The sequence below is a fragment of the Colobus angolensis genome, unplaced genomic scaffold (genome assembly GCF_000951035.1).
Source record: "Colobus angolensis palliatus isolate OR3802 unplaced genomic scaffold, Cang.pa_1.0 Scaffold197, whole genome shotgun sequence".
NCBI classification, from domain to species: Eukaryota; Metazoa; Chordata; class Mammalia; order Primates; family Cercopithecidae; genus Colobus; species Colobus angolensis.
Window position 1 is genome coordinate 1,291,566 of NW_012115121.1, and position 25,419 is coordinate 1,316,984.

At 34.2% G+C, this 25,419-nt stretch overlaps 1 protein-coding gene and 1 pseudogene across 1 annotated transcript in view; one reads left to right on the forward strand and one right to left on the reverse strand.

The window, feature by feature from the left end:
- ECT2 (epithelial cell transforming 2) overlaps nt 1–14,045 on the forward strand; it is a 78,722-nt gene extending 64,677 nt beyond the window's left edge. The window contains exons 23-25 of the mRNA XM_011941051.1: nt 8,077–8,184; nt 9,163–9,309; nt 12,726–14,045. Of these exons, the coding sequence (XP_011796441.1) occupies nt 8,077–8,184; nt 9,163–9,309; nt 12,726–12,815 (345 nt within the window). The 3' untranslated portion in view covers nt 12,816–14,045. The remainder of the gene's footprint in view (nt 1–8,076; nt 8,185–9,162; nt 9,310–12,725) is intronic.
- A 10,475-nt stretch (nt 14,046–24,520) lies between these two features.
- LOC105511031 lies at nt 24,521–25,031 on the reverse strand (annotated as a pseudogene).
- Between the last annotated feature and the right edge of the window lie 388 nt (nt 25,032–25,419).

Here is a 25,419-nt window from a genome sequence, read left to right on the forward strand (position 1 = left end):
TGAGATCCGGCCACTGCACTCCAGCCTGGGCGACAGAACGAGACTCCGTCTCCAAAAAAAAAATATTTTATGTAGTGTAGGTACAGAAAACATTGTTTGAGTTTTTGACTTACATAAGGTAGGCCTTCATAGTGTCACAGCTCCTGTGGCTCTGATTCAGTGAAGATTTTGGGACTTCTTGTAATGTACCCTGTGATTTTTCATTGGTATTCTTAGACATGACTAAAAATTAAAGACTATTTTGATTTTTGTTTGTTTGTTTTTTGGAGACAGTCTCACTCTGTTGCTTAGGCTGGAGTGTGTAGTGGCATGATCTCGGCTCACTGCACCCTCTGCCTCCTGGATTCAAGTGATTCTCCTGCCTTAGCCTTCTGAGTAGCTGGGACTACAGGTGCACGCCTCCACGCCCTGCTAATTTTTTGTATTTTAGTAGAGATGGTGTTTCACTGTGTTGCCCAGGCTGGTCTTGAACTCCTGAGCTCAGGCAGTCTGCCCACCTTGGCCTCCCAAAGTGCTGGGATTACAGGCGTGAGCCACCGTGTCTGGCCAAAAAAAAATCTTATTGAAAGCAATAGATAGCTAATAACATGTTGCCAATCTATTTTTCTCACGTGAACCTCTTAAAATCAAATGCTATCATAAATATATAATTATCATTATACTATACAGATTGAAAATAGATGAGAGAATCAAAATATTGAAGTTAAATGACTGCCTGAAATCAGGTATCCCTGGATGAAATCTAGGTCCCTGAAAGATAATTTGGCTTCTTCTTTATATATGAGAGAGACATGTGATAGACAGATATAGACCTCTTACTCTGCACAAATGACATAGATTGAAGGGAATGTGCTGATACAATAGATGACCCTTTTCAGTACAATAGTACTGTAACTGAGATTGCATTGGGTGTTTCTGTGGGAATGAAACGTGTAATCACAGTTAAGTGTGAAACCTTGGAAGACATTAAGGTATAATGTGGTTTATAAAGTAAGTATTCATTGATGAAAACCTCCTTCCAAAGTGTTTAGAACAATTATTAGACTTTTGTTTGTGTGTGTGTGTGTTTTTAGATTTCTATGCACCAAGAATATGTTCTTATAAATAAAAAATTGTTGCACAAAAGATTCAGAGGGGGAAGTACAATGCTAGCACATACAATAGAATGCTATCTAGAAAAATGATGGAGACCACTTTTGTTATAAATCTTTCAAAACTGCTCATTATAAGATTTGTTTTGTAGGTATCCATCCATTTTTTCTAGGTATCCGTATATAAAATGGTTTTCTTTACCTGTAGTAATTCCTTATTGCAGAAATTACTCCTGCTCTTATCAGAATGTCAGACTAGATAGCTTATAGAGTCATTTCCAAACTTATAACCCTAATACTGAAATGTAACATTAACAGAAATTTTTTCTTATAATATATCTTGAATTACTAGCCACATGATAGCTAATAATACTAGAACTGAAATATAAATAACATGGAAGAAATTCGTAAGTAAGATTAGCCACAAGATGGCAGCAGACATTTAACTATGTTCTGACTTATCCTTGCACCACAAAATTCTTTCAGTCTATTGAAATTTTGTTCTTAAGAAATACATTTGTAAATTCAGATACTCGGTGACTTCAGTTGAGCCCTTTCCTGCGTTTAAAATTCTACATATAGTAAATTTTTATAAAGCCTAAGAATTTTCCATGTGAAGATGTGTATGTGTGTGTATACGTATATGTATGTGTGTGTATACATATATATTTTTAATTTATATTATATATGACATATATATGTTTATAATTTTATATATATTATTTATTTAAATATTTATTTATATATATAACAATTTTTTATTTATAAGAACATATTCTTGGTCCATAGAAATCTAAAAAAACACACACACACAAACAAAAATTCTGATAATTGTTCTAAACACTTTGGAAGGAGGTTTTCATCAATGAATACTTACTTTATAAACCACGTTATACCTATACGTGTATATATATATACGTATACACACAAGATGTAAATACACACACACACATACACACACACAAGATGTAAACAGATAAAAAAAGTCTCTGATTCTTTGAATTAGCAGTTTTTGTTTTTGGTGCCCTGTATATATATTTTTTTGGTACCCTAAGTAGTTTGAGCTTTCTTAATTAAAAGAGTAAAATAAGCACAATTATTTTATTCTATACTATTTCATTTGTCATGTTCACTCATTAATGACGTAAGAGTTAAATTTATCAGGGTGAAAGAAAACTTAGTCTGATACCATTAAGTTTGAATCTAAGGCCAAGAGCATGACTGACTGATTCTTGGTCAAACCATCTTAATAGTTTTTCTCCCCATGGACGTCATGTCCCATATTTTGTCATTTCAGAATCTAAAGATTAAAGTTTAAATCTATTGAAGATCTTATGTCTCAGAATCCTTATGTATGTATTTTTGGTCTCTTGCCAACATGTAACCTTTAATTGCATGGTCCGTACTCTAACATTCATATATTGCCTAAGATAAGCTGGTAGCTTTGTGGGGGCCATTACAATTTCTAACCTCTAATGTCAAGTATACTTTTATTAATAAATAAATTTAAGCAATGATAACCTTTCCCGAAGTTTGGTTAGTTTAAAAGTAACTTGATAATTAAATGCCATGTGCTACAATTTAGTACTTTTGCTGCTAACTTTATATTTATTTGAAATTTGCAAAACTTATCTTACATCTTGGTCAAATAAATCACCATTGGCTACTTAAGAGTTGCAATCTTCATTCTAAGTTTTTAAACTTGTAAGTAGAATTTCTAACTGCATGAGAAATAGACCAACGAGTGGACATATATTAAAAGTTTGTGCTTGTATGCCAATAATATTTATAATGAAGTTAATATGATTTGTATTTAAAGCTATAATCATTCTTCCATTTATTAGGCATACCTAGTAAGTTGTTAGTATAAGTGTCTGTTATTGGTACCACTTTAATTTGGCCAAATCAGAAGCTCTAAGCTGTAGGCATGATTACAGAGTTTGCGGAAAACACTGAGGCACAGGCTAAAGGGAGGGGACATGTGATAGTAGGTAGGATCTGGGGGTTTGAAGACGAGGGTAAGAGGAGAGCTTAGGCAAAGGAGAGAAGTTATCTGATAACTCACAAGTAGACAGGTTAATTGGCTTAAAGTGTCAAATGCGAGAAAATTTCCTGTGAATTAACACCCGAAAATAGGATTTCAAAATCTGTAGCTGAGGCTCAGTTTCTCCTGAAATTAATATTATATATCTCAGTGGGAGAGACTGACTACTACTTTTTAATATTGAACTCAGCAGGTCTGTCTTCAGGTACATGTGAATTTGGAGTTGATTGAAAAACTCCTGCCCTTCCAAAGCTTCTTTAATGCTTGACATACTTTGAATAAGTCATAAAATATTTTTGGAATTATAGTATTTATTTATTAAAAATGTGTGTTCTCAAGTCCAGCAGAGCTTAAAAGTAAATAAAAATAAAAATGAGTTTTGGCTAATCTATCAATTTCACTTTTATTTTATTTTATTTTTTCGTACTTGTCCTAGTATGTATTGTATTTTAGAATTAGAAATAGACCAAAAAGCATAAAGTTTTTTCTCTTCGTTTTTTGTTTTTAAAGACAGAATGATAATTATTGAGAAAGAATGAATCACAAATAAACCTAGGACTACTGAAGATAAGTTTCCCCGACTTTGTACTTTTGCCTGTGATTTACCCTATCTACCTTCCTCTGTGCGGAAAGCACTAAAGGAAGTACTTCGTATTTATATCTTAGCAAAAATAATATATTATATTCTAAGCCACTAGTGAACTAGCAATATGTTCACCCTTTCAGTCATTCTGAATCCAGAATCTTCTAGAAAGGTAAAAAATCTTGTATCTATCTTCCACTCCCCTAAGTCAGAAGCAGTTTGTTAGTTCATTGAGAGAAAATATGAAGCCACTGGTTTCATTTTTAGTTCATCAGTGGTTATTAATACTTAGTCATAGTTAAGATAACAATGGAAAAAAATGAGAAGCTCCTTTATTAGCATTTGCTAAGGATTTAAATTTCAGGGAACTTCATTATAAAGAGCATTTCAGCAAAATTAAACACACTTGGAGTTTAGTTGCATTACATATGAAAATGGATACATTTTCATCTAAGTATTCAAAGGGTAAGTTACCAATGTTTAGTTTAATAGTCATGCTATGATTTTTACCATCTATTAAATTGAAAGATAATATTTGCATATAAGAAAAAAAGTCAAATATGCAATAGTATACTGCAGTAAAATATGTCTCATACCCCTGTCTGGCTAATCTGTCTTTCCAGGGGTATGACTTTTGATACTTTCCAGAAATACAAGCAGAGACATATGTACATTCTTCAGAAATGTATTTCTTTTTCTTTCTTTCTTTTTTTTCTTTTTAAAAAGATAGAGTCTCTGTTACCAAAGCTGGAGTGCGGTGGTGCAATCTTGGCTCACCGCAACCTCTGCCTCCGGGTTCAAGTGATTCTCATGCCTCAGCCTCTTGAGTAGCTGGGATTGCTGATGTGCATGACCGTGCCTGGCTAATTTTTGTATTTTTAGTGGAGACAGCATTTCACCATGTTGGCCAGCCAGGCTGGTCTTGTATTCCTGGCTTCAAGTGATCTGCCCACCTGGGGGCCTATCAAAGTGCTGGGATTACAGGTGTGTGAGCCACCACGCCTGGCCAAAAATGTATTTATTAGATTGATTCCTAAGTAATTTTCTCTTTAGAATGCAGTCATAAATGGATATTTTACCTGTTTCTAAGCTGTTTTGTGAATAGGTGACTCTTTGGTATGTGTGTTATTTTGTAACCAGTCAGTTAATAAATTATCACTGTTTTAAATTATTTTCCAGCTAATTTTACTAGATCTTTCAGCTTTCAGTTAAAAAAAAAGTCATAAGTTTACCAATTGAAAGAAGCATTGATAAGTTACTTTATAGTTTAAAAATAAAACATTAACAGAAGACTGTGCTTATTTTGATTTTTAATTGATTTTATTTATAATGACATAATTGTACATATATTGGGGTACAGTGTTATGTTTTGTTGCATGTGTACATCGTATAATGACCAAATCAGGGTAATTACCATATCACTTATTTCTTTAAGGAAAATGTATTTAAATGTCAAAACATTCTTTTTCTGAATTTGCCTCTGTATCTTATGGACATAAAAAATTCTATCAAATAGTAGGTTTTCAGTATATATCTGTTGATTGCATGAGATAAAAATTGAAATAAAAATGGAATGCGGTCAAAGCAGAATTAAATTCATAAAAGTAAGGATACAATTGAGCTTATCCATATATACAGTAGTATAGGAAATGTCATCCGTCTACCATGAGATATAGGAAATCCTAGTAGTGTTAAACCTTTCAGATATGTGTGGCAGAGCTTAAGTTACATTCCTCAGTGCTTTGTTTCTTACAGATTGACATAAGGTATCAAATATTCAGTTGTTTTACAAATGATTACTTAGATAATTGTCAAGAACCAACTGAAAACTATTAGAATTTGTAACAGAGCTTAGTAAAGCAGCCAAATAAAATATAAATACATATGTATCAGGAGTTTTCCTTTATGCTGGCAGTAACCAGTTAGAAAGTGTAGGAAATGAAGGCCTCTTTTCCAATAAAATTTGATATAAAATATCTGTAAAACATGCAAAAAATATATACGCAACTAATTGCTTTAAACTTAAAGCAATATGAAGCAATATGGATAAAGATAGCATTATATCAATTGTTTTTACAAACCAAATTGTAAAAAAAAAACTGAAGGAGACCATTGAGAGCTAGTGAGGCAAGACAGATTCTTTCCTGTTCTGACAATGAGAGTATAGGTTGAAGAAGTATACCCTTTTTCCATCAGGAACTTTTCATATTCTGCTTTTCTACCTCTAGTGTTCTAGTTTAGAAAATTACCAACATGTGGTTTAATATTTTCATATACAAAGACATATAGTTTCATGTATTTCTTTTTTTATCGTGGTAGAATATACATAACATAAAATTTACCGGTTTTAACCATTTTTAAGTGTATAGTTTATTGGCATTAAGTATATTCAAACTGTTGTGCAATATCACCACCATCTGTTTTTCGAGCTTTTTCATCTTCCTAAACTGGAACTGTGGACCCATTACACAGTAATTCCCCATTACTGCACTCTAAATGCTCAAAAAGAGTGGAATGATTAAATTAATTGTGGTATAATCAGAGGAGATTTGTCAGGTCTTCATTAAGAGTAAATCCTTTGAGACAAAAAAATTACAGCTAATTAAAAAACATAAGGTACAAAACTGAATAATATTCCAGTTTTGTTATGAAGAAACATTTTATACATGTAGAAAAATATCTCTAAGAAATATACCAAAGTGTAGATGGTAATTGATTAAGAGAGTTATGGGTAATTCATGTTTTCTAAATTTTTCTTAACTCAAAAAGTAACATTAAATTGAAAAGATATTGACATTTACAAGTACTGTTACCTGATTTGTACAAGATAAACAACCTAGAGTTATTTAGCAAATCAATCAAGTGGAAAGAGAGGTTCTGTAGCAGGCAGAGGGGATGTGGTTGTTCAAATGACAAAATTAGAGAAGCTTTAGAATAACAAAAGCTGTCTATGTATCAGTGGTGGAGAGCTGAATCAAGCATTATAATTGTAGAGTATAATGTTTAACACTTGGTAAAGAGGCTTAACATTTCATTCAAAGTACTTCCATGCATTATTTTGTTTTAGCCTTATGATTACTATGGGTTAGGTATTTTAGATATGTTCTACATTTTGCAAATGGAAAAAATTTTCAGAAAAAACACCTTTCGCAAGGTTATTTTTTCTCTGTCACCACAGAATGATAGTGCTGGAAAGTAGTCTTTATAGTGACAGGGTAACAAGGCAATTTGCCTATTCATAGTCTGGATTTATAAATTTAAAGTGCAAATTGGTTATAGGACTATGCAAAATCATTTTGTCTAACTTGCTTTCTTCTGAAAATCCAGTCATAATTTGAGCAAGTAATATTTTTAATTACTTAAAGATTAATTGTCCTGTTTAAGTGGTTCAGTGGTTCTTGGCCTATATGAGGTCTTTTTAAAAATTTATTTTTAATTGACACATAATAATTGTACATATTTATGGGGTATAATGTGATGCTTTGATACAGGTATACATTGTGTGTTGATCAAATCAGGGTATTTAGCGTATCCATCACCTAATTTACCCATTTCTTTATGGAGTGAACCTTCAAAATCCACTGTTCTGGTTATTTTGAAATATACAATACAATACTGTATTGTTAACTATAGTTACCATTGTGCAATAGAACACCAGAACTTATTTCTCCTTTCTAACTGTAACTTTGTGCCTATTGACCAACCTCACTGCAGCTCCCACCCCATCCCGTCCTCCCCAGCGTATCAGCAGCGGCTGACCTCATAGAAGTACACAGTAGTTATATGGGGTCTTTGATTCCTTTGGGAATGTGATACAAGCTGTGAACCCACTCTTCAGAAAGATGCCCTTTGCACATGTACACACAAAATTTTGCGCCCAGTTTCTGTTCATTGTCACCCTACAGGCTCTTGGTCACAGGTTTAGAACCTCTGATTTAGGATCCTTACAAATGCTGATTGAGGACGAAAGGGTAAAGTAGGAGAAAGTCTAAATCTTAATTTGAGTTTATGTCAGGAACAGTGTTTGTGGTCTTGGTTTTGTAGCCGACTTTATACTTAAGCATTAAGTTTAAGTCTGCTAAATTTCTAACTTGTTTAAGAGTTGTTAGATTTTATTTTGAGGTCTATTTCCAATTGCTTTGGTATCCATGACCCTTACAGGGAATTACTCATTTACCAAATGCTTATTTTTCACTATCCTTAAATTAATACATTTCGGGGTAGAAGTTATATCAAGCACATGAAAAATCTTGAGTAGCTTCATTTACAAATACTCCATACATAAATATGCTTAAAAGTTTGATTTTTAGAAACAGTTGTGTGTTTTCAAGATAACAAAAGGTATTATTTTTCAATAGGAGAATCTTATTTATACTGCTGATCCAGAATCCTTTGAAGTAAATACAAAAGATATGGACAGTACATTGAGTAGAGCATCAAGAGCAATAAAAAAGACTTCAAAAAAGGTGAGTTTTAGTGAAATTGTTATTTAGCATATCTCTAATATATATTTTCCAGACTATATTCAAATAATATTGCTGCAAACATCAATATAAAGATAGTTTATAGAACAAAGCTGTTCTTCGATTCTAGGAAATGACCCACAGAAACAATAGTTTTACTTCAGTGACTTCTTTGCCACAGTAACTGTAACTTGTTATCCCTCCCATTTTGTAATAATGATGCTTCTGTGAACTATCCTGCAGTAGAAATGTACTGTTGGTGTTTTAGATTTAAATATGTGTGCCCTCATCTTAAATATATTGCTACAGTTATTTTCAGCAAAGGGCAGACGACAGTCAGGGGACCTGGGATCTATTCCTGACTCTAGAAGTATATTTTAGTCTTCTCGTGATGAAGATAACTTACTTACCTTATCAGAGTTGTTGAGGATTACATAAGTATGTTGATAATAGGCTTTTTAAAAGTAGAACGAGAATTTTAGCGTTCTAAGAGAGATTTACAGCCATAATCTCTACTGCTAGATTTACAAGTTTTGTTTTCTTTCCCTTTATGGGGAGGCTTTGTATTTTAGTAATTTTTGTATCTCCTATCATTTAACATGTATGATGTATAAAAGAAAAACATGTTAGATTATTATTCAAATGAATTTCTTCACTCTTTCAATAAAGAAATGGAGGTTCAGGTGATTTTTGGATTAGAAATCTCACAACTGGACTGGCTGAATCAGACAAGAACTTAGGTTTCTTCTCTCCCAGGCTAGATTTCTTTTCTGCTCCTTCCATTGGACTTCAGTGCTCTCTAAATGAAAGTTGAAATAGTATACAAATTTCCTCACTACTTTGTGCCAAAGAGATTCTAATCTTGCCACATACTACGGTGGAAAAACTTTTGCTATATATTTGGCTTTTTTATGTTTCAGTATTCTTATCAACTGTATTAAATTTGTCTTGATTTAAGTAATTGTAACTCTTAAACTCTAGGTTACAAGAGCATTCTCTTTCTCCAAAACTCCAAAAAGAGCTCTTCGAAGGGCTCTTATGACATCCCACGGCTCAGTGGAGGGAAGAAGTCCTTCCAGCAATGATAAGCATGTAATGAGTCGTCTTTCTAGCACATCATCGTTAGCAGTAAGTTATTTTGATTTAATGGGGTGAATGACTTATTTATGAAGCTGGTATGGGATTTGTTAACTTTTAAAAATTGGAAATATTTCTTCCATGCTTAAAAAATTTTAATAATGTATTTTAACCCAGTATGCCAAAATATTATCATTTGAATGCGAATCAATGTAAGAATTACCAGTGAGATATTTTCATTCTTTCTTATGTACTAAGTATTAAAAATGTGGGATGCACCTTATACTTACAAAGCTGGCTGCATTTCAGACTGGCTATGTTTCAGGGGTTTCATAGCCACATGTGGCTAGTGGCTCCTGGAAGGACAGCACAGCTCTGTACACTAGCACTGAAGAATCAGCATGGAAAGCATGATGCTAGGAGGCAGGAGGTCTCCCCTAGTGCTTTAAACCTTGGCATGCTAACATAGTCGTACGTCATTTTTTAAATATGTACATCCAAACTTCTAACCTCTTTATTGGGTAAAGGCAACTGAGAAAACCCTACTACAAATGAACTAGAGACATACTTAATGTGTAGTTTATTTGATAGGAAATTTTATTGGTATTGAAATGTGTTCTAAAATCTCTAAGAAAAGAAACACGTTTCAATCTGGCCTGTCACTTTACTAATGTAAATAACTATGATTCCGTTTATACAGATCGGTTCCAATAAGGTAGCAGAGACTGAGTTTTATTCCTTTTACTATTTTTGTGATGAGTAGAATATAATCTCTGAAACTGAATTTCAAAGGATGATATGGGTTCTAAATTCATGTATATTATATTTATATATATGTACGTATATTTAAAATTTTTCCTGAACAATCCAAATTTCCACCAGTTTCAGAATTATTAAATTATTAGATATTTAATACTATTACTGAAATATCTGTTCTTAATACAATTATTAACCTACTGAAGTTAAGAAAAGCAAGTGACTGTCACTTCTTAGCTGTGTGTCCTGTACCAGGTTTCTTACTCTCTCATCTGCATTTTTGCAGATGAGAGAAAAGATGTTAATAGTGCTTACTTATTCCATAATTTCATTGTAGGACTAAATAATATATGTATATATTATATAATCACACATATGTATATGATGTTATATACTGAGAGGCAGCTTGGGTGGTGGTTAAGAGCCTGGATTCTGGAACCCTAGTGTTCAAATCCTTGCTCTGCTATTTACCAGCTATATGTGTTTTGGCAAGTTATTAAAGGTCTGTTTCTATTTCATTGTCTGTAAAGTAAGTCATAAGTAGTTATAAGGATCAAGTGAGTTATTGTATGTAAAGTGCTTAGAACAGTACCTGGCACATTGTGAGTGCTCTTGTGTTCTTTTTATTATATAAAATTTTTGCAGGTAAGGCACATAAATAATACTTAGTAATATATATTTTAATGTTGGTTAAAGTCTTTAGTTAACACATCAAAGAGTTATGGCTAAATCTATTAGTGTATTTATACAGGTTTTTAATCAACATGAACCTTAGCCAATGGGAGAGAAGCTGTATTTAGTTGATAAAATGAATATATGCAAAGTAGTTTGGTCGATTAAAATTGACAAATGCAGATAAGCATTAATTTGTGAAAATTAGATTATAGCTTTCTCAAAGCCACCTGTAGCAACTATTGTAAACATTTTCATCTTTCAAATGAAAGTAAATGAATTTTATAGAAAATTTTAGAAAATTAATTTGTTATTTATGGTTATGTCACTTTTAATAGACAATATACGTAAGAAGCAGCTAAAATACCTTCAAGACATTAATGTCGTCTTCTCAATTGCTTGTTTCTGTTCTAACAGATTACCCATTCTGTTTCCACAAGCAATGTAATTGGATTTACTAAGCATGTTTATGTTCAGCGCCTAAACTCTACTGGTGGGCGCTCTCAGTACTCCTGGTTTCGATCTGTACGTCATTCTGCTTTCCGAGCTAGTTTTTCAGAGATAGTAGAAGGAAACACTGATTTTTCAGATTTCAAAAAAGTTATTTCCAACTCGTCTTTGACACTTGTGAAGAATTAGGAGATTTGCCAACCACTAATGGAAACAAGCCTCATGAAGTTTAATGTGAGCTTATTAGCTATTTAAAATTTGTATCTGCAGAAAAAAAGAGAAAAAAAAAAAAGGAACATATTTTTTCTCCAAGGAATCACTTATTGGGTGGGTGGGAACTTTGGAATTCACAATGTTATCACTGCTTTGAATTAATAACAATTTAGGTTTAATAGAGTTTATTAAGTCCAGAAAAAATAAGTTCCATTAGAAATGTTCTTATTTAGGAAAATTATCATTTTAAAGAATAGTAATGATTGTCATGAGTAGTGAATTTATATTCCAAATCTGATTCTTAATGTTAGATTTATAGCATTTACAGAAAATTATGCTTTTAATATACCAAATCATAAAAGTTCCACGTGAGGAAAGTGTCAACTTTTATATTATACATTTATATCATCATTTTGTTGATACTTGAATGGTTATGCTTCATCAGCCCAGCTTTTTAAATGCTTCATTTTACAACCTTGTTTATGAGAACTTACAGCCAACTACCTTACTAGCTCTTACAGTTAGCCATTTATATATGTTAAAATAAAACAGTAGCCTTAAAATTTATTTTCATTTACAGTTATTCTTGAGTCTTCGCATGTTATTTGTTAGAGTTGTTTTATTTTAAAATTTTTAAGACTTCTCAGGGATATAAAACTTAGCAATTTAATAATCACTATTATCCAGAAGGATTACTGTTTCACTCAATTTTTATATAGAACAAAATTTTAAAAATTGTTTAAAAATATTTTTTAGAGATAGGGGTCTTGCTAAGTTGTCCAGGCTGGTCTCAAACTCTTGGCCTTAAGCAGTCCTCCCACATCAGCCTCCTGAGTAGCTGGGATTACAGTGGAACAAAATTATATATATACATACACACTCTCACACTCACATATGTACATCTGAGTTGTACGTATATTACAAACACTCTTTGAGAGTGTATGACTTAATTTTAGAAAATTATTTCCCATGAAATGATTTCATTCTTCTTAATTCTGCTTTATGAACTAAGAAGAAACTTTGTTTGCCAATTTATAATTTTTTCTTTTATAACCTGAGACACTGAATCATTAATATTTCATAAAACAAAGTTAGGTATCACTACTAGCAATAGGCCAGTATCTGTTCAGTTGAGTTAATATCTAGTTAACTAGTCTAGCTATTTGGCTTTGTTTTCAGAATGCTATAATAGTTTTCTTTTTTCTCCCTTTTCCATTCCCCTAACTTTAAAGAGTTTAGAATTGTCAGATGTCTTGTACTTAATTGTTATGGTAATTTGTAAAATGTAAAAATAATAGGCATGATACCAAACTGTATTTTACAATTTTTTTTAAAGGAAGATTTAAAATATGAAATAATTTGTTTTGTCTTTACAGGGTATCCCTTCTCCCTCCCTTGTCAGCCTTCCTTCCTTCTTTGAAAGGAGAAGTCATACGTTAAGTAGATCTACAACTCATTTGATATGAAGCGTTACCAAAATCTTAAATTATAGAAACGTATAAACACCTCATACTCAAATAAGAAACTGACTTAAATGGTACTTGTAATTAGCACTTGGTGAAAGCTGGAAGGAAGATAAGTAACACTAAAGTATGCTATTTGATTTTTCTTCTTAAAAGAGTAAGGTTTACCTGTTACATTTTCAAGTTAATTCATGTAAAAAAATGATAGTTATTTTGATGTAATTTATCTTTTTGTTTGAATCTGTCATTCAAAGGCCAAAAATTTAAGTTGCTATCAGCTGATATTAGTAACTTTGCAACGCTGATAGAGTAAATACATTTTATGGGTGGGTGCCAAATACTGCTGTGAATCTATTTGTATAGTATCTGTGAATGAATTTATGGAAATAGATATTTGTGCAGCTCAATTTATTCAGAGATTAAATGACATCATAATACTGAATAAAAACTTGCATAGAATTCTGATTAAATAGTGGGTCTGTTTCACATGTGCAGTTTGAAGTATTTAACCACTCCTTTCGCAGTTTATTCTCTTCTCAAGTGTTTTCAAGATCTAGCATGTGGATTTTAAAAGATTTGCCCTTATTAACAAGAATAACATTTAAAGGAGATTGTTTCAAAATATTTTTGCAAATTGAGATAAGGACAGAAAGATTGAGAAACATTTTATATTTTCCAAAAACAAGATGTTTGTAGCTGTTTCAGAGAGAGTACTGTATATTTATGGTGATTTTAGCCACTAGCAAATCTTGATTTAGTTTGATAGTGTGTGGAATTTTATTTTGAAGGATAAGACCATGGGAAAATTGTGGTAAAGACTGTTTGTACCCTTTATGAAATAATTCCGAAGTTGCCATCAGTTTTACTAATCTTCTGTGAAATACATAGATATGTGTATGTTCAACTTATTATGGTCTTATAATTAAATGTAAAATTGAAAATTCATTTGCTATTTCAAAGTGTGATATCTTTCACAATAGCCTTTTTTATAGTCAGTAATTCAGAATAAGCAAGTTCATATGAATAAATGCATTTTTATTTCCTATTTCTTTAGGGAGTACTACAAATGTTTGCCACTTAATTTTCAAGTATCTGTTTTAATAGTTAACTGACTATAGATTTTCTATGCCGTGTATGTGCCACTTCTGAGAATAGTAAATGACTCTTTGCTATATTTTAAAAGCAATTGTATTAGTAAGAACTTTGTAAATAAATACCTAAAACCCAAGTGTATTTTATGTCTCATGTCTTAGTTTCTTCAGGGAAATTTTCATAGGCAAATACGAATGCTTGCATCAACATGTTCTTTTGTGTATTTGCTTGCTTATTTATTTATTCCTTCCTCCATTAATATTTTTGCGCATTTTGTTTTAAGAGGTGATCTGTAAGTTAGGAATTTTTAATCTGGAATCTACTTTGCGAAATGTAGGTAGTGAATCCTATGATGTTTTATGCAAAATTTTGTGTTTATGTGAATATATGCATTTTTCTGGCAGAAAATACACAATTGTTATTTTATTGGAGGTGGAACTGTTATTTTCCCCCAAAAGGGTGGAGTTTCCAGTGACAAGAAATGACATAAGGCATAAAGCTAGAAAAGTATTGACTATACACTGGCAAAATATAGCAGGTACTTAATTTTAATTTGAAAGGGAATGTTTCTGGTTTTTACTGTTATCTGCCTGCCTTAGGTTTTTAGACAATCCTTGTTATCAGATGAAGACAGTTTGCATGTATCATGTAAAATTAGGATTCTGTATCATGCATGGATATTAAATATAATTAACTTCTCTATTGAGAAAATCATAATTTAGGTTTTCTTAATTATTAAGAGCATTTTTAATTTCCTTAAGGCATTTAGGTCATCCAATAGTGTTTTTTCCAAGAATGCAAGGTTAGTTCAATACTGGAAAATTTACCAATATGACTTCCACTGACAAAGAAGAAAGACATGGTTTATCAGTAGGTTCCAAAAGGTTGTTTACAGAATCTTAGCCACTGTTCTTAATAAAAATTCTAAGGACTTTTGGTACCATGTCTGAGTAAGCTACTACATTTAGAGTGCATGTTCTTCTAACAGAAACATCAAGCATTTATTTCTTTATGAAATATAACCAAGAAATAATTTTCATATATAACTGAGGTTAAAAAAATAATCTGGAAATACTCAGATATGAGAAATTAAGAATCAAAGCCATAATGCTAAGTGTAGACTGATACCAAAGACCAATTGAAAGGATTTGAGACCAATATATAAGCCTTAAAATGCTGGAACATTGATCCCTGACTCAGCCTAGCTGAAGGTAAGATCTTAGTTAAAAGCAAAAGAGGAAAGAAAAAGGCATGAGGAGAGTAAAGAGATGAAGTAAATAGAATGTGTTCTCCAGGAACTGGAAATAATAGATCAATCAAAAAGAAAATATATTTATAAGAAAGAACTCATACTGAATAATAGACATGACTTTTTAAAATAAACAAGCTTGATTGGTAAAAGATCAAGTTGAACTTCTAGAAGTAAAGAGAGAGACCTTGCTGAAGAGAAAACTAGTGAACTAATAGATAAATTTCAGAAAATTACCCTCACAAACCATCAAAAAGTACTAAGAAGTGTTTTAAGAGATGTAAAAAATGGAACATGAATATCCAACAACCTATAATAGGATATCTGGAGAGAAAAATTAAAATAATAGAAGGGGGTAGAAAGCAATATTTGAAGAGTTCAGAGTTTTCTAAAACTAGAAAAACATGAAACTTTAAAATCAAGCATGCACATCAAGTATTGAGCAAAGTCAATTAAAAAAATTCTCACTGAGAACGTTATAGTCCGTATAGGAGAAAAATAAATGGAGAGTGCTAACTTGTTTATGAATAGAAAGATGTAAAAAGGATGTGAATTTTCATCAGTTTAACCAATACACTTAAATTCAACTGAAAGCTTAGTGGATTTTTTTTATGGAACTTAATACAAAAGAAGTCATTATAAACAAAGTTAAAAACAAGTCACAGAAAAATGTGACTCAGAATAAAGGATTTACATTTAGAGTGTAAGGAAAACTCCAGTCTCTAAAAACCCAATAGAAAAATTACCAGAAGATAGATGGTTTGCAGAAAATGAAAAGTTACCATTCAACATGTAAGACTTACCAGCCTTAAAAGAGAAAGTTCATTAAAATTACACTACATACCATTTTTAATCATTAGAAATCTAAATATTTGACAGTATTTCTGCTGGTGGGGCTGTGGGTAAATGTACTCTTACATGTGTCTGTTGTGAATATAAAAATGATTGCAACCTCCGTGCAGGGAAATTTAGTACAGATACACCTCAGAGATACTGCGAATTTGGTTGCAGACCACCACAATAAAGCAGCTATCTCAATAAAGTGAGTCACGTGAATTTTCGGTTTCCCATTGCATATAAAAGTTATGTTTACACTATACATAGACTATTAAGTGTAATAGCATTATGTCTAAAAAGAAATGTTCATGTTCATACCTTAATTTAAAAATGCATTATTGCTTACCAAAAAAAAAAAGCTAAAGATCATCAGAGCCTTCAGTGAGTCATAATATTTTCTGGTGGAGGACCTTTAAAATATTTTTTATTTCTAATTATTATGGATACATAATATTTGTATTATGTATATTTGTATATTGATGGGTCCATGTGATATATATTTTTTTCTTTTTAAAACTTTTTTTTTTTTTTGAGACAGTCTCACTCTGTCTCCACAGCTTCATCTTCACCACTTACTCACATTCTTTATGTTCCTTCTGCTGCTTCTCTTGAACCTCCCAAACAAGTTACCTTTGCCTTAAGGTTATTCTCAAAGAACTATCTAGCAGCAAAGACTTATCCTTGCTCAAAAGCAATTGCAGGCTTAACTAAATTAGTTGAAGCATCTTTAGATATTGTAATAAGTTCACCTTTAAATCTGATGGTACCACATGTGTATTAGTCTTTCCTAAAAGATATTTAATTGGCTTCCAGTTCTGTATGGCTGCACAGGAAGCATGGTGGGATCTGCTTAGCTTCTGGGGAAGCCTCAGGAAACTTACAGTAATGGCAGAAGGTGAAGGGGAAGCCAGCACTTCACATGGCCAGAAGCAGGAAGGAGGGAGAGAGATGGGGAAGGTACTACACACTTGTAGTAAACAACCAGATCTCATGAGAACTCTTAGGAGAACAGCACCAGGGGGATGGTGCTAAATCATTCATGAGAAACTGCCACCATGATCCAATTACCTCCCACCAGGCCCTACCTCCAGCATTGGGGTTGACATTTCAACATGAGATTTGGGCGGGGACCCAGATCCAAACTATATCAATATGCAATACACTTTTCTCTCCCCATCTTACAGAAAAATTGGCGTATAATAATTACTGTTCTACAATCTTGCTTTTATCACTTCAAAATATATTCTGGAAATCACTCTATCTGTATAGAAGTCCTTCATTTCTCTTTACAATTGCAGAGTACTCCACTGTGAGTGGACTCTATTTTATTCACCCAATCCCCTATTGATGTTTCTAGTGTTCTACTACCACAATGATGCTGCAAGTTTTATGAATAGGTCATTTTGTATTTCTGTCAGCATGTTTTGCAAAAAAAAAAAAAAAAAGTACATGTGGGGTTACTAGGTCAAAAGATCAATATATAATTTTGGTAGACATGGGCATATTTTGTTTTATTGCACTTAGCAGATACTGTGCTTTTGACAGACTGGAGATTTGTAGCAATGCTGCATTGAGCAAGTCTATTAGTACAGTGTTTCCAAAAGCATGTGTTCACCTCATGTGTCTGTGTCACTTTTTTTATTTCTTGCAATATTTTATACTTTTCATTATTATACCTGTTTTGGTGATCTGTGGTCAGTCATCTTTGATGTTATTATTGCAATTGTTCCAGGGCACCACAAACTGCACCCATCTAAGACTGAAAACTTTATCAGTAATTGTGTGTGTTCTGACTGCTCCACTAAACAACTGTTCCCCAATCTCTCCCTCTGCTTGGATCTCCCTAATTCCTGAGGCATAGTACTGAAAATAGGCTAATTAATAATTAATCCTACAATGGCCTCTAAAAAATCAAAAGCTAGGAATTACTAAACTTAGTGAAGGAGGCATATTGAAAGCAGAGATAGACTGAAACAAGGCCCTTTGTGCTATAGTTAGCCAAGTTGTGAATGCAAAAAGAGTTACTGAAGGAAATTACAAGTGCTATTCCATTGAACATGTGAATAATAAGAAAGAGAAACAGATTTATTGCTGATACGAAGAAAGTTTGAATGGTCTAGAGAGAAGATCAAACTAGCCACAACAGTCCTTTAAGCCAAAGCCTAATCCAGAGTAAGTCCTTAACTCTCTTTCAGTCCTATGAAGGCTGAGAGAGATAAGGAAGTTGCAGAAGCTTGAAGCTAGCAGAGGTTGGTTCATGAGGAAAGAAATGGTCTCCAAAACATAAAAGTGCAATGTGAAGCAGCAAATGCTGATAGGGAAGCTGCAGCAAGTTATCTAGAAGAGCTGGCTAAGATAACCGAAGAAGGTGGCTATGCTTAATAACATTTTCAGTGTAGATGAAACAGCCTTCTGTTGGAAGAAAACGCCATCTAAGACTTTTTTTTTTTTTTTTGAGATGGAGTTTTGCTCGTTGCCCAAGCTGGAGTGCAATGGTGTGATCTCGGCTCACGGCAACCTCTGCCTCCTGGGTTCAAGCAATTCCCCTGCCTCGGCCTCCCAAGTAACTGGGATTACAGACACGCCCCACCACGCCCTGCTAATTTTTTGTATTTTTAGTAGAGATGGGGTTTCACTATATTAGCCAGGCTGGTCTCAAACTCCTGACCTCAGGTTATCTGCCCACGGCCTCCCAAAGTGCTGGGATTACAGGTGTGAGTCACCTCACCCAATCTAAGACTTCCATAGCTAGACAGAAGTCAATGCCTGTCTTCAGTGCTTCAAAGACAGGCTGACTCTTTTGTTAGGAGCTAATACAGCTGGTAACTTGAAGCTGTGTTCATTGACCATTCTGAAAATCCTAGGGCCATTAAGATTATGCTACATAGACTTTGCTTGTGTTCTAAATGGAATAACAAAGCCCGAATGACAGCACATCTTTGTATAGCATGGTTGGCTATTTTGAGCCCACTCATGAGACTCTTGAGTGGTTTCTTGAGATGGAGTCTACTCCTGGTGAAGATACTGTGAACATTGTTGAAATGACAAAGGATTTAGAATATTACAGAAACTTAGTTGCTAATGCAGAGGCAGGAATTGGGAGGACTGACTCTAACTTTGAAGGTTCTTCTAGGGGTAAAATGCTATCAACAGCACTGCATGCTACAGAGAAATCTTTCATGAGAGGAAGTCAATTACTGTGGCCAACTTCATTGTTGCCCTATTTTAAGAAATTGCCACTGCCACCGAACCTGCAGCAAACCATCAACCTGATCGGTCAGCAGCCATCAACATTGACGTGAGACCCTCCACCAAAAATGGACAAATGGGATCACATCAAGCTAAAAGACATCTTTACAGCAAAGGAAACAATCAACAAAATGAAGACCCAGTCACAGAATGGAAAAATATCTGCAAACTACCCATCTGCCAAGGAATTAATAACCAGAATATATAATGAGCTTAAGTAATTCAATAGGAAAAAGAATCCAATTTTAAAATAGGTGAAAGATTTGAATAGATATTTTTAAAAAGAAGACATACAAATGGCCAACACGTATATGAATAAATGCTCAACATCACTAATCAAAGAAATGTAAATCGAAACTACGATGAGAGATCATCTCACCGCAGTAAAAATAGCTTTTATAAAAAGAACAAGCACTAAGGGATGCTTCTTTGAGAACATAAAGGGTAACCCTTGTACATTGTTGGTGGGAATGTATGTACAACCACTATGGAGAACAGTATAAAGATTCCTCAAAAAAGCGAAAAATGGAACTACCATATGATCCAGCAATCCCATTGCTGGATATATATTTAAAAGAAAGAAAATTAGTATATCAAAGAGATGTCTGCACTCCCATGTTTACTGTAGCACTATTCACAATAGCCAAGATACGGAATCAACCTAAGTGTCCATCAACAGATAAATGGATAAAGAAAATGTGATACATATACACAATGGAGTACTATTCAACCGTAAAAAAGAATAAAACTCATTTGCAATCACATGAATGGAACTGGAGGACATGTTAAGTCAAATAAGCTAGGGACAAAAAGGCTAATATTGCATAATGTTCTCACTCATATGTGGGAGCTAAAAATTAAAAGTTGAACTCATGGAGATAGAGTAAAATGATGGTTACCAGAGGCTAGGAAGGGTAGTGGGGAAGAAGGTATAAAGAGGGGTTGGTCAATGGGTACAAAAATACAGTTAGATAGAAGGAAAAAGATCTATTGTTCAGCAGCACAATAGGGTGACTATAGGTAACAATAAAACGTTAAAACGTAAAAAGTTTCAGCACGTTTGAGTTTGAATAAACTATTTTGACTTACTTTGAAAGAGGCTATTTTGGGATTGGTGTTTTGTTTTGAGGCCTAGTCATCAATCAAAGCTGACCATTGAATGCTTGATATTTTGTCTTTCCACTTTTTTAAGAGTTCCTTGTAAGCATATTATGGTTGACATTTTAAAAGTCCCATTATGGCTTTTTTGATTCTGTTATTCTTGGTGAACTTAGTAATTTATAAATGTACACATAAAAATTATAGGAATATAATGAGTATATATAGTAAGAGTTTTGCCAGGAAGATGTAGACAGTTACATGATCAACATAAAGGGACTACTTCAGTTGGTCAAAAATTGTGCTTATAAATGTGTTAGGATCCTGCCTAAGCAGAGGCTAGGAAGAGATCATATTAATGACCTCAGAATATGTATTATGCGAAGTGACTTTCCATAATTTGATAAGACAAGGAATATCCTTAGATAAGTTTTCGTTAGGTACCTAAGGATGCACTGTGAATCATCATTACGTTTTCATGAAGCATAGCACAAGTTTGCAGTTAAGTGATTTTATCAGTCTGTTTCTTGCTTATAGAATTTTTGGAGTCTAACACTTTTTTTTTTTTTTTTTTGTCTTCTCTTTTCATCTGGTCTAAGCTGCGAGTGTTTCTGCTAGTATAACATTCTCAGAATCCTTGTAAACTGGCACACAATTTGCTCCATTAGACAAGAGACCTTTCACATGTCTTTTCTGGATAATCCCATCTCTATTCCTGGCTTCTGATGACAAAGCTGAGTCACATGCCTGATCTCTTCACAAAGATTTCAGGAGGCTTGAATAGGGTCCTCTGACTGAATCCTGATTGTTTTAGGCTTCCTTTAGTTTCCAGTTCCTCATTTCTCCCCAGCATACATTTAACGTATTTTCCTGCCGGCAGTCTGTTTTTGATAATGCAGGTATTCTGGCATCATGTGGGCCCTCTCTACAGTATCCTCACTTTCTTCTGAGTGCTCACTAGCAGAGTTGTTATCATTTGTATTTCTAGTAACAGTTTATTCAAGGCAATCTAGGCTTTCCCTCAGGATATTTTAGTTTTTGCTTATTTTTTTAATTGACAAATAAAAATTGTATATATTTACAGTTTACAAAATGATGTTTTGAAATGTGTATACATCGTGGGATGGCTAAATGAAGGTAGTTAACATGCATTACCTCATATACTTGCAATATTGGAATACATACTGGCTTTTCCATTTTGCTTTTCGTAATTCTTTTAGCCTCTTCCCGCTGACCAATTCAAAAGTCACCCCCACATTTTTAAGTATTTGTTACAGCAACACTCCACATTTGATACCAAAACCTATTTAGTTTCTTATTACTGCTGTAACAAATTACTGAGTGTAGAGGCTTAAACACAAATTTATTCTCTTGTAGTTTGGAGATAAGAAGTCCAAAATCATGAGTCTGACTCACCAAAGTCAAGCTATCAAGAGGGCTTGTTCCTTCTGGAGGTCCTAGGGGAGAATTTGTTCCTTGCCTGTTCCAACTTTTGGAGGCTGCTGGTATTCCTTGGTTTGTGACTGTATCATTCCAATCTCTACTTCTGTCATACCTCACCTCCTCTGCAGACAAATCTCTTACTGCCTCCCTTTTACTATAAGGACACGGGTGACTACATCAGGCCCACCTGGATAATCCAGCATAATTTCCCCATCGCAAGATCCATAACAATCACATCTACAAAGTTCCTTTCACCATCTAACATATTCATAAGTGCCTGGGCTTGGATGTCAACGTATTTGGAGAATCATTACTCAGCATATCACAGGCTTCCTGGCATTTGGTTAGAGTGGTGGAGGCATGTGTCATCATCAGTAGTCCAGTGCAGGATTGTTCACATGGTAGCACTTCTAGGGTTCAAAAAAGCAAATAGTTTTAAAATCTCTGCTTATGTTATTTTTCCTGTTGTCTCTCATTGGCCAAAACAAATTGCATTGCTGAAACTAAAGTTAATGTGGGAAGGTAGTACCGTCCAGAGGTGTGGATGCTGGAAGATGCGCACAAATGGGGACTCATTACTGCAACAGAGTAGTACAATGCAAACAAATTTCTAGAAAAACACAACTTAATGAAATAGAAATAGAAAACTTAAATGTTCCTGTAAACACCCAAGAAATATAATCCACATTTAAAATCATTTCTACGGCCAGCTGCAGGGGCTTATGCCTGTAATCCCAGAACTTTGGGAGGCCAAGGTGGGTGGATCACTTGAGGTCAGGAGTTCAAGACCAGCCTGGCTGGCCATCATGGTAAAACCCCATCTCTCCTAAAAATAAAAAAATTAGCTGGGCATGGTGGCAGCACCTGTAATTCCAGCTACTCGAGATGCTGAGGCATGAGAATCACTTGAACCTGGAAGCCGAGGTTGCAGTGAGCCAAGACTGTGTCACTGTGCTCCAGCCTGTGTGACAGAGCGAGACTCTGTCTGAAAAAAAAAAAAGAATCATTTCTAAAAAGAAACCATCAGGCCTAGATGGCTTCACTGGTGAATTCTATCAAATATTTAATAAAGAATTAATTTTACAAATTCTTACAGAGCCTAGTGAAAGGGAATACTTCCCAACTCATTTTTTGAATTCTGGATAACTTCAGATATTTTAAGAAAGGCTAATCTTATTTGTGAAAATACATGCAAAATTTCAAAATAAAATATTAACAAAATCTTATTTAATAAGAATTATATATCATGACCAAGTTGGGCTTATGCTAGGAATGCAAGGTTATTTAACTTTAGATAATTCATCAGTATATTTTCATACTTAATAAAGGAAAAAATTACATTATCTCAATGGTCGCAGAAAAAAATATGATAAATTCAACATCCATTATAATAAAACCTCTTTGCAAACTAGGAATAGAAAGGGACATCCTTATTCTAATAAAGATTATCTACAAAAATACTATAACACACATCATATCTAATGATAAAAAATGGCAACATCTCCTTTGAGATCAGGAAGGAGAAAAGGGTACTTGCTCTACCACCTTCAATCAGCATTTTACTGCAGTCTCAAGCAGTGCAGTATTGCAAGAAAAAGATACGGCATGAGAATTAGAAAGGAAGAAAACCAATACTCTTCTTATTCAGAGATGATATGATTGCTTGGATAGAAAATTATAAATAGGCCGGGCGCGGTGGCTCAAGCCTGTAATCCCAGCACTTTGGGAGGCCGAGACGGGCGGATCACGAGGTCAGGAGATCGAGACCATCCTGGCTAACACGGTGAAACTCCGCCTCTACTAAAAAACTACAAAAAACTAGCCGGGCGAAGTGGCGGGCGCCTGTAGTCCCAGCTGCTCGGGAGGCTGAGGCAGGAGAATGGCGTGAACCCGGGAGGCAGAGCTTGCAGTGAGCTGAGATCCGGTCACTGCACTCCAGCCTGGGCGACAGAGCGAGACTCCGTCTCAAAAAAAAGGAAAATTATAAATAATCTAGAGAAAACTTACAGTAATTCTGGAACAAAATCAATATACAAATAGATACCAGCCACAAAGAAGTAAAAATTCTTTTTCCTAAAAGATACTTGTTACAATAGCATTAAAACCATTGAAATACTTAAGAATAAGTCTAATAAAAGATATACAAAATCTCTACAGAGAAGACTGTGGAACTTCATTTACAATAGTTAAAGAAGACCTTAATTGATATGATTGTAAGGATTGGATGCCTCAGTGTTGAAAAATACCAGTTTTCCCCAAACTGAACAAATTCAAATAAGGCAAATAAAAATACCAACAGGCTGTGTGTGTGTTGTGTGTGTGTCTGTGTGTGTGTGCATAAAACATGACTAATTGTTTCTAAAATGTATATGGAAATACAAAGGGTCAAGAATAATGAGTACGGTTACAGAAGTGAAAGGATCTGTTTTATCAGATACAAGGTTTATTATAGAGTTGTAGTAATCAAAACAGTGCAGTGGTGGAAGTCTTGGTGTATTGAACACAAATGAATTAGTAGATCATACTTGAAACCCCCAAACCGACATCATTATCATTGTAAAATAGTGGGTGAAAAATAGCCTATGCAATAAATGGTGCTGAGAAAAACTGGTATCTTTTATTTATTTATTTATTTTTTTTAAGAAATGTTGTGTTTAATGGTAAAAGCTTAGCAGACCCCAGCATCAGGAATGGCATGGAGTCATAGCAGCAGGGATGGACAGGTGGCCCCCATGGAGCTTCACATGGTGAAGAGGATGAGGAAGGTGACCATCAAACAGAAGAGCCCCCCCATGGCCTCAGACAGGGTAAAACCCAGAATGGCATAGGAGAAGAGCTACTGCCTGAGAGACGGGTTCCTGGCACAGCCAATGATCAAGCTGCCAAACACAATTCCAATGCCAGCCCCTGAACCAGCCACACCAACTGTGGCTGCCTCAGCACCGATAAACTTGGTTGCTGTGTCAATGTCCCAGGAGACAACCCTGGTCTGGAACTCCTGTCTGGCCACCTGGAGTTGGGAGCTGCTGTAGGAAGGCTGTTTAAATGAATTCTCTGGGCTATTCAAGAAAGAGGCAGACACAGGCCTGATTAGACCCCTGGTGCAACAGTGGATCTGAGCTGGAGAAATGAACAGTGCCCCAGTGGTCTGCATTTTTTCAGTCTCCCAGCTTTAGCCCTTGGTCTCAGCACTCAGCCAAAAATTGGTATCTTTATTTTAAAAAAGAAATAAAATCTGTTCTTCACATTTTATGCAGATTTGAATTAAAAGAGAATTATAGACCTAAATATGAAAGATAAAACTATGAAGATTTTACTAGATAATATAGGAGAGTACCTTAATCTGTCTGGGGTTAGAAAAGATTACTTACACATATTTCCAAAAGTTAATTATAGAAGGAATGATTGATGTCTACATTAAAATTAAGATGTATGTGACTTTCCAGTCATGAAAAGACATCATTAAAAGACAAAGTCACAGAGTAGATGTTCACAATACATGTGACTGGAAAAAGGACTCATATCCAGACTATATAAAAATCTGAAAAAAAGGCCGGGCGCGGTGGCTCAAGCCTGTAATCCCAGCACTTTGGGAGGCCAAGACGGGCGGATCACGAGGTCAGGAGATCGAGACCATCC